A 10,886-nucleotide genomic window follows, 5' to 3' on the forward strand; every position below is an offset into this window, starting at 1 on the left:
CTAAAAATCATTGTTACGTTCTTGGGAAAGACACTTTACTCTCATAGTGCCTCTCTATCCAACTGACAAACTTCTGGGCGTTACCCGCGATGGACTAACATTCCATCCAAAAGGTATAGAAATACTACTAGCCGTTCTCTGCTCACTTTAGTATGCAATGCATGACCGACATAGACGGCCTCTCTGACCAAAATTGTCTCGTTCTCCGTCATCGCTCGAGGCTAGAGCGATGTTGAGTTTGGCAAGCTTGAAATAAGTTTCACTGTCGCCTAAAAGGTCTTAGCCCATATTGATTTTAACTGAGTGCGTACTCGATGACAGTCAACATCCGGCGGAAGTAAAAAAAAAAACAAGTATACAGAGCTAATATTTTTACTAAGGGATTTTGAGGTGGCTAAATTGGGATCGGCTGCGGCGCGGGTGATGCAGTTAAAACATCTAGGGTCGCGGGTTCGAGCCTTCGTGTTATATGGATTTTTCTAAATGGTCTGGGGGCTGAATAACCTTCCCCCCCCCCCCCCTGTGTTGACTCGAGCCGGCTGCTCAAGGAGTTAGTAAAATAGAAACCTCTAAAGAAATTTCGTGTGACACTGTGTAGCGCATATAACTAGTGAATTGAAAATGATAATTAAAATGAAAAATGCGCTTGATGGTAGTATAATGTTTCCATGAGTTGCCCATCATCGGGCTTGTGGGCCGGATAATTCTTCTCCAGAAATCCATTTTTTTTCGTTTTCCATTTTTCTTTTCATGTTTATAACTGTTTTTTTCTGCTGTTGCATCCGTTGTTCAGACTTTCTTCTTTTGCTTTTACCTTCTTCACCATGCTTATTCTTATGTTTTCTACATATATTTTGCCTCATCTCTTCCTTTTTATGTTGACCAGTTACAAAGCCCGTAGCATCTCAAGTGATTTTAAAATATCCTGTTATGGGCCAGGTGCATGTGTTTTTTTCTCTCCGTGCCCGCATTTGTTTAGAAAATTTAAAATTAGTTTAGATTCACCGTGTTATATATTTTTTGGCAAGTGTTTTGCTACAGACTGGACGATTTAGGTTTTTATTTGTACCGCTTGACTCGAGATAATATTAATGGCTATAATTCACGCGTTAAAGAGGGAAAAAGAACGAATTCGAATATGCCAATTACGTTTTTATTATTCACACACAAATTACAGCATCCATACATCTTTAATTAGGTGAAATTAGCGCCTGATAGTTATAGTTTCTTATCCTTGATCGTTGGTCGCATTTGATTTTGACTTATTAAAAAAGCTTTTGACTTATTAAAATGGAGACTGAAACGACAAGTGTTTAAATCAATCAGTTCCTTTCAAGCGGCAAAGAAACGTCAGAACCTATTGATTCCCTACTCTCTCCTTTACGCAGTAACTTTGCGATCTTTTTCCTTCCTGATTTTACGCGTCCTGCCGAAGTGATCGGCGTAGTTTTGCCGCTAAGAGGCGAGGAAGTGTTTTTCCTTGCTTTAGCAGCTTTTTGCAAGCCTTTGATTCTCGAGTTGATCTCGTTGATCTGAGCAAAGTTCATCTTGGTTTTTCCTTGTTCAGACTGATTTTCTTCAAGACCCTCTTCAGCAACTTCTTCCGCTAACGGAGGGAGAGTTTTCACCGGTTTCGGGACAATTTTGTAACCCTTGCGGTAAGAGCTTGTTGTCTGTTGATGAAATATTCCGTATAAACGCAGCAAATCCTCCTGCACTGGTGTACATGGCGTAAAAAAATCCGGCACTACAATCCTATCGGGCGCAGTAAAAGGACGATCTTTACTAGGTTTTTTCCTCTCGACTATTTTGGGAAGAGAAAAAGCATTCGTGGTCTTCGCACTTAGAGTCTTGCGTAATTTTCGCGACGATTTTTTATCCACTTTATGCTTATTCTCGACGGTATAAAACGATGAAATGACCCGCTTTCCATTTCGTAGCATTTCTTTTTTCCACTCTGCGGCGCTTTTAAACTGCTCCATATCTCGGACTTCCAACGAAGCCTTGCCTTCCTCGATTAAAACGTCCGCGCATTGTGCATGCCCTATTTTTAAAGCGTGTATAAGCGGCGTTTCGCCCTTGTTATTTGGTGTATCCACGCTTAAACCGTAGTGTTTTAATTTCTTAACAATCATCTTGACAATCGAGAGATCTCCCACGGTAATTGCATGGAAGAGCGCTGTGTTTGCATCTTTGTCGACCGCATTTAAATTGTAGTCCACAAATTGTAGAAACAAAGTGACAAGTTTTATCCTTTTCAAAATGCACGCGTAAGACAAAGCGGTCAGCCCTTGCTCATCCTGAAAATCGAGCGCTGCGCCGTTTTCTAAAAGCATCTTCGCCAAGCCAAAAGCTTTTTCTTCGTCGTCTAGGAAACAGACTTCCATGATCGGTGTCCTCTTGTTTTGGCCTCGCCAGTTGATATCAGAACCGGCCTCAATCAACAGACGAGCTTGTCTCCAACGCTTGTTACGAATGGCTTGACTTAACGCCGTCATTTCACCCAAAAATACCTTTGTGAAGCGGATAATTTTTCCCTCTCTTTTTATTGACTAAAGAGTCAAACTTTTCACTGTGGCGTGTGAATTAAATCGAAATTGTAATTACGCCGCAAAACGAAAACATGACTTTATTGATAACTACCGTGTACTTTGTTTCGACCAATGGGATTACAAGTTGATAAAGCGAGACAGGTGATATCACAGTGTGAATTACTTATTTCCTTAGTAAGCCTGATTTACACCTGTAGGAGAAAATGGATTTAAAAAATAACAAGCAAGGGCGTATTTTTGGTGTTTTGATTAGTGAAATAATATTTTTTATTATGGTCACTGGAAACCAACGATCTAGTTGTTTTCCTTTATGTTTCTTGGCGGGAGTTCCGGACTGTTATATTTCCAGTTGGATAAAAACCAATATTCTTCCCCAAAATATCAGACGTATTGACGCATGATGCAACTGGAAAATTTATTCTAAAAAAATAATGTTTTTCTTTCTTTCGATAGATTTGAACGAAAAAATAATCGGTTAATATAAATTCTGCCTCTCGTTTGAATGCTACAAAGGCATTGAAGTAAAACATAATTTATATTTATTAATTTATTGTTTATCAACATTTTCAAATTGAATTTTATTCCCACTGTTCCTAGACGATAATTACATGTATAGCTAGCTACAAGCATCTATTATAATTAATAAGAGTTTTTTTTTATTTGAGGGATTTCTGCGTCATTGAATACATCAACTCACGCGATGGCTCGCTCGGTCGGGATGCCTGGAGAGGTACAAAAACTGCGGTCTCAGGCCCCGTCCACACTGACCCGGGTAAATTTGAAAACGGCGCGTAAAATGTTTTCCGTCCACATTATCGTTTTTGTATTGTTTTCAAAATGTTCCCCGTCCACATTAACCCGGGTAAATTTGAAAACGATAGCGGCATCGGCCATAGATGAAAATGGCAGAACATGCGTGCATTATAACTGGAGCCCGTGCTATATTCAAATGAGGAAATTTTTTTACTATAAATGTTTTTGTCGGCGCCGAGGATAACGTCGATTAAAAGATATTTTACTTAAGAACATTTCGATGATCCATAGATTTCAAAGCTAACCTCACCTGAATATTTAAATACAGCGATCATTTCCAAAAGGAAGTCGAAAATTCACGCCGTAAAGAATTTACTGATTTAGCGTTCGGAGTTTTAAATTTAGGTTGTAAAGCGCAACGTTCAGCTGCAAACAACAAATTAAGCTCGATAATAAACAAAGAAGCATAAACATCAATTCGTCTGCCATCTTGAATTGATGTTCGTAGGGGACTGTGACAGAGATCACATGGCCATTTGACGTCAACGTTTTCGAAAAGTATCGTTTTCTTTAGTCCACACTACACCACCTAGCCGGCATTTTTAAATTTACCCACTTTCGAGAGCGTTTTAGAAGACCGAAAACGCTGTTTCAGTGTGGACGGTTGGCCTAACCGGGGAAAAAAGATGCGTTTTCAAATTTACCCGGGTCAGTGTCGACGGGGCCTCAGAAAGCTGCAAATGCTCTATTAAGTTACGTTAAGTTAAGTTAAGTAAAAAACAGAAAGGCTGACCGTACGGTAGGCGGATTGAACTATTATAATTTCCTTCCAATATTTCGTCAGGCACGGCCTGACTTCATCAGGGAATGAACAACTAACGAAAAAACTTTACTATTTAAACAACCAAGACTAAAGATAATAAGATTACAATTGTAAAATAACCCATGAATTAAAACCAACGGAAAAACAAACTAAGTTTAATATACAAAAGAGGGTAAAACAAACGGTTATACACTAAGTACATTAAACTAATTCCACTAAAACTCATACACTCATCTCATGACGCACCACTAGGGAGAGAGGCGTATCTTATCAAGGGTGCCAAACTAAAGACCATTAATAAACGTGAAGAAATTTAATATAGTGTACAATGTATTTAGTGTATCACCGTTTGTTTTTCCTTAGAATTTTTTTCACCTTCATTTGATGCAAGGTTTTTTAAGATGATATTTTTATTTTTTTCCCCATGGCTCCATTTGCACTATATTTTTTCAGCCGTTCTTTCTAAACAGGAACTTGTTTTTGGAAATGCTCAACCTCCCTCCCCCTCAAAAATTTTTTGGCTCGTCCCTAAAGACGTCTGGCAACTTGGTTGCTATGAGACTTAAACATAGCAACGAAATGACGTTTTCCTTCTTGGGAGCAGTTTAAACAGGGTCTGTTGGCTTGTTTTGTTGCTGTTCAATAAGTGCTCATGACTATACGGATCCCTTACTGAAAGTTCGAAAATAAGAAAATTTTCACGAGTCTTTTTCTTTAACCGAAGTTTTGTTTTGATTTATGGAAATGTTGTTGTTCTAGGTCTACAAGCAGTAAAAATGAGTTTGCTGGCTTCAAGGTTAAAATTCTTTGTACAGAAAAAAACTGCATCACCGATAATTTACTGCAGTTTCAAGAATTCATGAAATTTTTTCTTAACAGCTCGGTAAAAAAATTTAGTCTACGGTATGTCACCAGATATCTGCTATACAAGATGCCTTTATTAGAAAGTCAGTTGACTCTTATCAACTATTTGCTCTGGAACGAAGTTTCCAAGTTGTACGTAGGACGCTTCTCAGTTTGTGCTATCCATTGCTATGGTCTTTCTGGTCTTTCGTCCTAAAAACAGCAAAAGCAAATCAGAATTCGAGGAAATTCATTTTTAAATTGTAAAAAGGAAATTGTGTGCTCTGAATAAATTATAACAGCATCGGTTACAAGCCGTAATTAATAGTTAATTAGTAAAGGCAGTTCATCAAATCTTAGGCAGTGTCATCTACCATACCGGTCCTTACTTGCCCCAAACCCCAACCCTAAAACACTTTTCCTCTCTGTGACTTGAGTTTGGGCATAAAAACGTTTAAGTCAAAGTTCGGCTAGAAAAGTAGGGTCTGCACAACAGTACATCCAGCTTCAATAGACTACTAAGTTTTCTCGATTGTTATTAAAGCCGGGCCCACACGAGTAAAGGAAGCATGTACGTTCAAAATAATACGCACACGCAGGAATCTACGCTCGTTTTACAAGCTAGTGAGAACCTGGCCCGGACCCAGTAATATCGATTCTTCGAATAGTGTTAGAAGAATCTAATCGCTAAAGACAAGATAATATTCTCTTGCATAAGAAAAAGGAGCGTGTCGATCATAAACATAATTATCTCGACAACAAGTAAGTCATGGGACGAACCAATTGCATTTGGGACACAAGCAGATCACCATCGTGGAAGAAGTCACGTGTGGTGGGACAAAAACGGCGATACCTTTGCAACGAGCACAAACTGAGAGGTGGTATTAAAATACTAAAGCGTATTCCTTTTAATTATTAACAGGTTTAATTGTTAATTGTCTTTAAAACGACTGAGTTTCAGAGGTAGTAGCTTCTATCCCGTCCATTTTGTTTGTGTATAGCACTTCCTGCTACACAATTAGCAACTTAACAACAACAACAGTGACCTAAATAGTCGGCTGATTTTTTTTCTGACCTTGTCACTCGAAATAAACTCGAAGCCAGTTGTATACTTTTAAATTAACTTATGCAGCTTTTTGACTTGAAGTTCTCAACAACGCGTCCTCAATAAAAAATGTTCCCCTAAGTTAAACTTACCTCTCTTCCAAAGTCAAATGTCACGTTATCTCCAATCAGCACAAACGGTGCCCATTCTCTCACGTCAGAATAGCCATAACATCTCATCCACTTCATGGCCTTGTGAAGAGATTCACTTGCACTTTCCCCACGAACAAGATGCTCATAGAAACGACGCATCAGCTGCTCTGTTGAACTGTCTTTTAACGCCCACAATGCCACCAGTACTGAGCGTGCACCTGATCCTAAGAACGCTCGAGCGATTCCAACTACTCCCTCGGCTCTAATTTGTCCACGCCCACTGTGACAACAGCTTAGCACTACCAGTTTGGCTCGCAGTTGAACTTGTGAAATGTCATACATTGTCAATAGGTAATCTTCTTCTTGTGGAATCCTATTAGAAGAACGCACAGGAGAAAGGGCAATTTCTCCTCGTTCGGCATTACCATGTGCAGCAAAATGTATCAGACTCACTGAATGAATCATTTGAAGTATCGCCTGCTTGGTCGCGTGCTGTCCTAACAAAGGCTGAACGCCCAGCATTTCTCCAATCATCTCTGCTTCCTTTCTTGCATAAGGCAATGGCGTTATGTTTTCTGTTCGTCCTTTGTAAAGCACCTCACCAACTTCAGGATCTCCCACTATAAGTGCACCACTCTGACTGTGATAGTCCGGGGGACTGTCTTGAATGAGCTCGAGAGTCGTCAAAGAAGGAACGACGCGGATCCTGAAAGTCTCTGACAAATACTGTCCGTCTTCATCGCGTAACGCTGCAAATGGAACTTGGTACAAGGAGCGATCAGGAACAATGATAATTTCGGGCTCCTTAAGTAAGTCGGCCACAGGAGCGATGAGCATTTTGTAGAACAAAGGCTCGGGATCTTGGTTGTCTTCATCGTTATCCGCTACAAGACGCAAATTTGCGAGGCTCTCCTCCTGATAGGAATCAGGCTGAACCATATTCTAAAGATCGATCTTCACAATCCTCATCAGGTAAAATTACAAAGCTGCGAAAGCTTTTGGCAAAAAAATCATCCAAATCGTGAACTAATGCAGCGTGATCGTTGCTTTCATTTACTGTTTTTCTTCGAAAATGAATGTCTCCGCTCATTGTGAAAATCCACAAAAACACCCAATGAGCACGGTGGGAAATGTAAAGACAGGTGCAATTACTTTCTTTTTTCATGGCATTTTCAATGCCAATCCACGATTGCGGATTAGCAGAGATTTGCCTTTCAATACAGTACTGAGCTGCCATCAAGTCTGCTAAGGCACTAGCTCTTCCCAGCTCTAGAACATAAAGAGCATTATTGGGATTCTCAGAACAACAGAAGAATGCACTGAGCGTCTTGTATGGAAAATCGTTGAAGTCTGAAAAAGATATCTTAAATTGATCGTTGTTTTCAAGCAAACGTCGCAAATCTTCGCTTTTATTGATACTCAGTAGTAAATAGTCAAATGCTTCCGAGATCTTTTCTAGGGATAACTTCACCAATATCAAGTTACAGTACAAGTAAAACTCTAGGCCAGGGATTCCAATATCTTTACTAATTGAAAGTGCCTTCTCAAAATAACTTTCAGCTATGACTTGCTCACCAAGAATATAAAACATACTTGCAAGGTTTGCATAACTTTTTGCTTCTCCTGATCTATCACCAATTTCCATTTGAATCGCAATTGCTTTCTTGAGATGTTTTTTAGCTTGAACATATTCACCAAGATACAGAAACACTTTTCCTAGGTTAAAGTAATTTGCTGCTTTGCCTTTCCCAGATCTGTCGACAATTTTTATTGAGATCGCAAGTGCTTTCTTAAGATGTTCTTTAGCTTGGACATATTCACCAAGAGATTGTAACAAAACTCCTAGATTTCGTAATTACGTGCTTGGCTTGCTCTGTCACCAATTTGCATTGAGATCGCAACTGCTTTCTTAAGATATTCTTTAGCTTTGACATGTTCACCAAGAGACAGAAACACAGCTGCTAGATGTTCCAAATGTGCTGCTTCTCCTTTTCTGTCACCAGTTTCAATGCTGATCCCTAGTGCTATCTCTAGACATTCTTTAGCTTTGACAAAAACACCAAGAGACTGAAACACAGCCCCGAGGTTTCCATAAGAGGATGCTTTTGCTACTGTATAACCAATTTCCGTACTGATCACCAGTGCTTTCTCGTGACATTCTTTAGCTTTCTCATATTCACCAAGAGATCGAAACGCAGTTCCCAGGTGGTCGTAATTTGCTGCTTCAACCTTTCTGTCGCCAATTTCTATACTGATTGCAAGTGCTTTCTCGTGACATTCTATAGCCTGGGCATATTCCGTAAGAGCCTGAAACACAGTTCCTATGTCTCCGTAACTTGTTGCTTCTTCTGCTCTGTCCCCAGTTTCCATATTGATTGAAAGTGCTTTCTGGAGATATTCTTTTGCATTGACATATTCACGGAGATGATAACACACATCTCCTAAACTTTTGTAAGCATCTCCTTCTCCTTTTCTGTCGCCCGTTTCTCTCATAATAATGATCGCCTTCTTATAAAGTTCTTGTGCTTCTGCATATTTACGTTGCCCTTCACATATTTCTGCCAGTTGCATAGTGAGATTCCCTTCTTCAGCGGTTTCACCACACTCGCGGTAAATGAGAAGAAGTTCCCTGCCGTACTTAACAGCATTTGTGTAATCAGAGATCCGACAGTATGCACGGAAGATCACTCGATGGCTGGCAATCTTGAATAGTTTGACAAACCGTTCTCGTTTTTTAAGTTGTTCATTTTTTAGGAAAATCAAACATTCCTTACACAACGGGATGGCGTTTAAACCACGACCGGTATTGAGAAGGAAAATAGCAATAAAGGTGCCTATATAGATGGCTGCTTTGGTGTCTAATATAACGTCCTCTGTGCTGTTCATGGTGTCTTCTTCTTAAAGCCTTGCAAAATGATATAGTAAAACGAAAAAAAGATTAATAGAGTACAGAATGTATAGAATGAAGTTAGCAAGTGATTTAGAATAACGTTATGCTTTTGTGAAACATTGACTGTGGTCTTGTTTTGCTTAAGTTAGTTTTCGTCTTTGGAACAAATGAAATCAGTGCTATATGCAGAAAAACGCATGATGAAAGAGGGCTTCCTCGAGAAGCAGAGGATTCATATAGTCATAGTTAATAAAAGTGTAGATTTACCAGAAGATGAGCTAGGATATTTGATAATTTCTTACGTAGAATTAGATCAGTTTGTTTCAGTTGCAAGAAGAAGCTTGGGCAATCAAGGTGAAATTGTGATAGAAAAATATCTAGTAAATGTGCGCGCAGTTTTTACAGGAAACCAACCAAATTTTCGATGAAATTATTTATCTCATACAGTTAAAACCCGCGAGTAAGAACCTAACATTTAAGAACCTGTTAGGCTAAAATTTCCAAATTAAATACCATTTTTATAAGGACCTATTTAGCAATAAATTTGAAACAGGTTCTTAATTTCTAAAATGATTAGAAATGTCTACTTTTTGGAAAATAATTTGGACACGACATTACTCAGTAATGTTATGTTCTGAATGATTAGTGCTTCATTTTTACATAAACACTATGTGGTATGCAGATTTTATATAAGAAAAAGGCCGAATACCACTAAAGTCTCTATAACAACATTGAAACTTTTTCTTCAGAAATCAGTTAAGAACCTATTTAGAACCTAATTACCGGTAGCCTAAATTTATGTTAATTACCCTTTATGTAAGAACCTGTTTAGGCTAATTTTAAAAACAATAGGTTCTTACTCGCGAGTTTGTACTGTATTTAGCCTAAAACCCGACAAAAACTAATTTTAGCCAGCGCTCATTTGCGTGACTTACTGTCAGCTCTTACAACCCAACGAAGTGAAATCAGTCACGCGATTCATGCAAATCGTTATAAGCCTCTAGCTTATTTACTACAAACATGAACTGTTTTTACATCGGCCATCGGCCATCTTATGATATATGCTTAGTTATCCTTTGCAAAAAGCATAAACTAAGATATGAACTGATCGAACTAATCTATGATTACAGCTTGTTATAATAATAGAACAAAGGGCAATTAATTGAAATACCACAGAGGGACTTTTCCTGAAAAATTGAAACTGAAACCAAGTACCCGAAAGAAAAACCTTTCCGCTTAAGCATGTTGAATCCTTTACTTTAAACTCCATTCTTTGTCAATCACAGACGGTATAGCCGTACAGTATTTAAGTAAATTCCATGTTGTTGTTGGCATATAACCGAATTCACATTTCAGCTTTCTGTCATGGAGAAACCGACCCGTTGTCAGAGGAAAAATGTGACCAAACTGTATGGCAACTAGCTTCTTTTTCTATTGTAATTCTTCATTATTATTTCAGGACACGTACGGCAGACGTAAAGTTATATTTGGAAGTCACTTCATTATGTATTTTGCACGAGTTGATCGATTTGATTCTTTCTCCTGTTCATGATAACAGACATGAGATCACAGAACCAGACAGCTTTATATGTAAGAAAAGCAAATGATCAGGTTTTCGATTTGTTACTACGCTTGTGATATTCAATAAGTTGTTTCTATTAAAGAAATCCACCTCTGTATATTCTAATCTGGTTTAAGATGGAGATTAGACAATGCAAGATGAGTTGTACTTACCTATCTGCCTATTTTCACCAGTGGCGCAATTACACTGCAATCAAAGGGTCATCAAACACTCGGGAGTACGTTTCCCGACATTCCGAGGAAACGG

At 38.7% G+C, this 10,886-nt stretch overlaps 1 protein-coding gene and 1 pseudogene across 2 annotated transcripts; both read right to left on the minus strand.

Annotated features, from left to right (window-relative positions):
- Positions 1–319: 319 nt before the first annotated feature.
- LOC144646342 (uncharacterized) lies at positions 320–2,725 on the minus strand. Its single transcript, XM_078505895.1, has one exon. The coding sequence runs from the start codon at positions 2,496–2,498 to the stop codon at positions 1,323–1,325; it is 1,176 nt and encodes a 391-aa protein (XP_078362021.1). The 5' UTR covers positions 2,499–2,725; the 3' UTR covers positions 320–1,322.
- Positions 2,726–2,910: 185 nt separating this feature from the next.
- Positions 2,911–9,472, minus strand: LOC144646337 (uncharacterized; annotated as a pseudogene). The gene is made up of 3 exons (XR_013569392.1): positions 8,028–9,472; positions 6,169–7,902; positions 2,911–5,184 (listed from the first exon to the last, which is right to left on the minus strand). The product of XR_013569392.1 is annotated as an uncharacterized LOC144646337 (transcript).
- Positions 9,473–10,886: the final 1,414 nt, after the last annotated feature.

The sequence above is a fragment of the Oculina patagonica genome, chromosome 3 (assembly GCF_052425735.1).
Source record: "Oculina patagonica isolate OP01 chromosome 3, crgOcupat, whole genome shotgun sequence".
In the NCBI taxonomy this organism is placed as follows: domain Eukaryota; kingdom Metazoa; phylum Cnidaria; class Anthozoa; order Scleractinia; family Oculinidae; genus Oculina; species Oculina patagonica.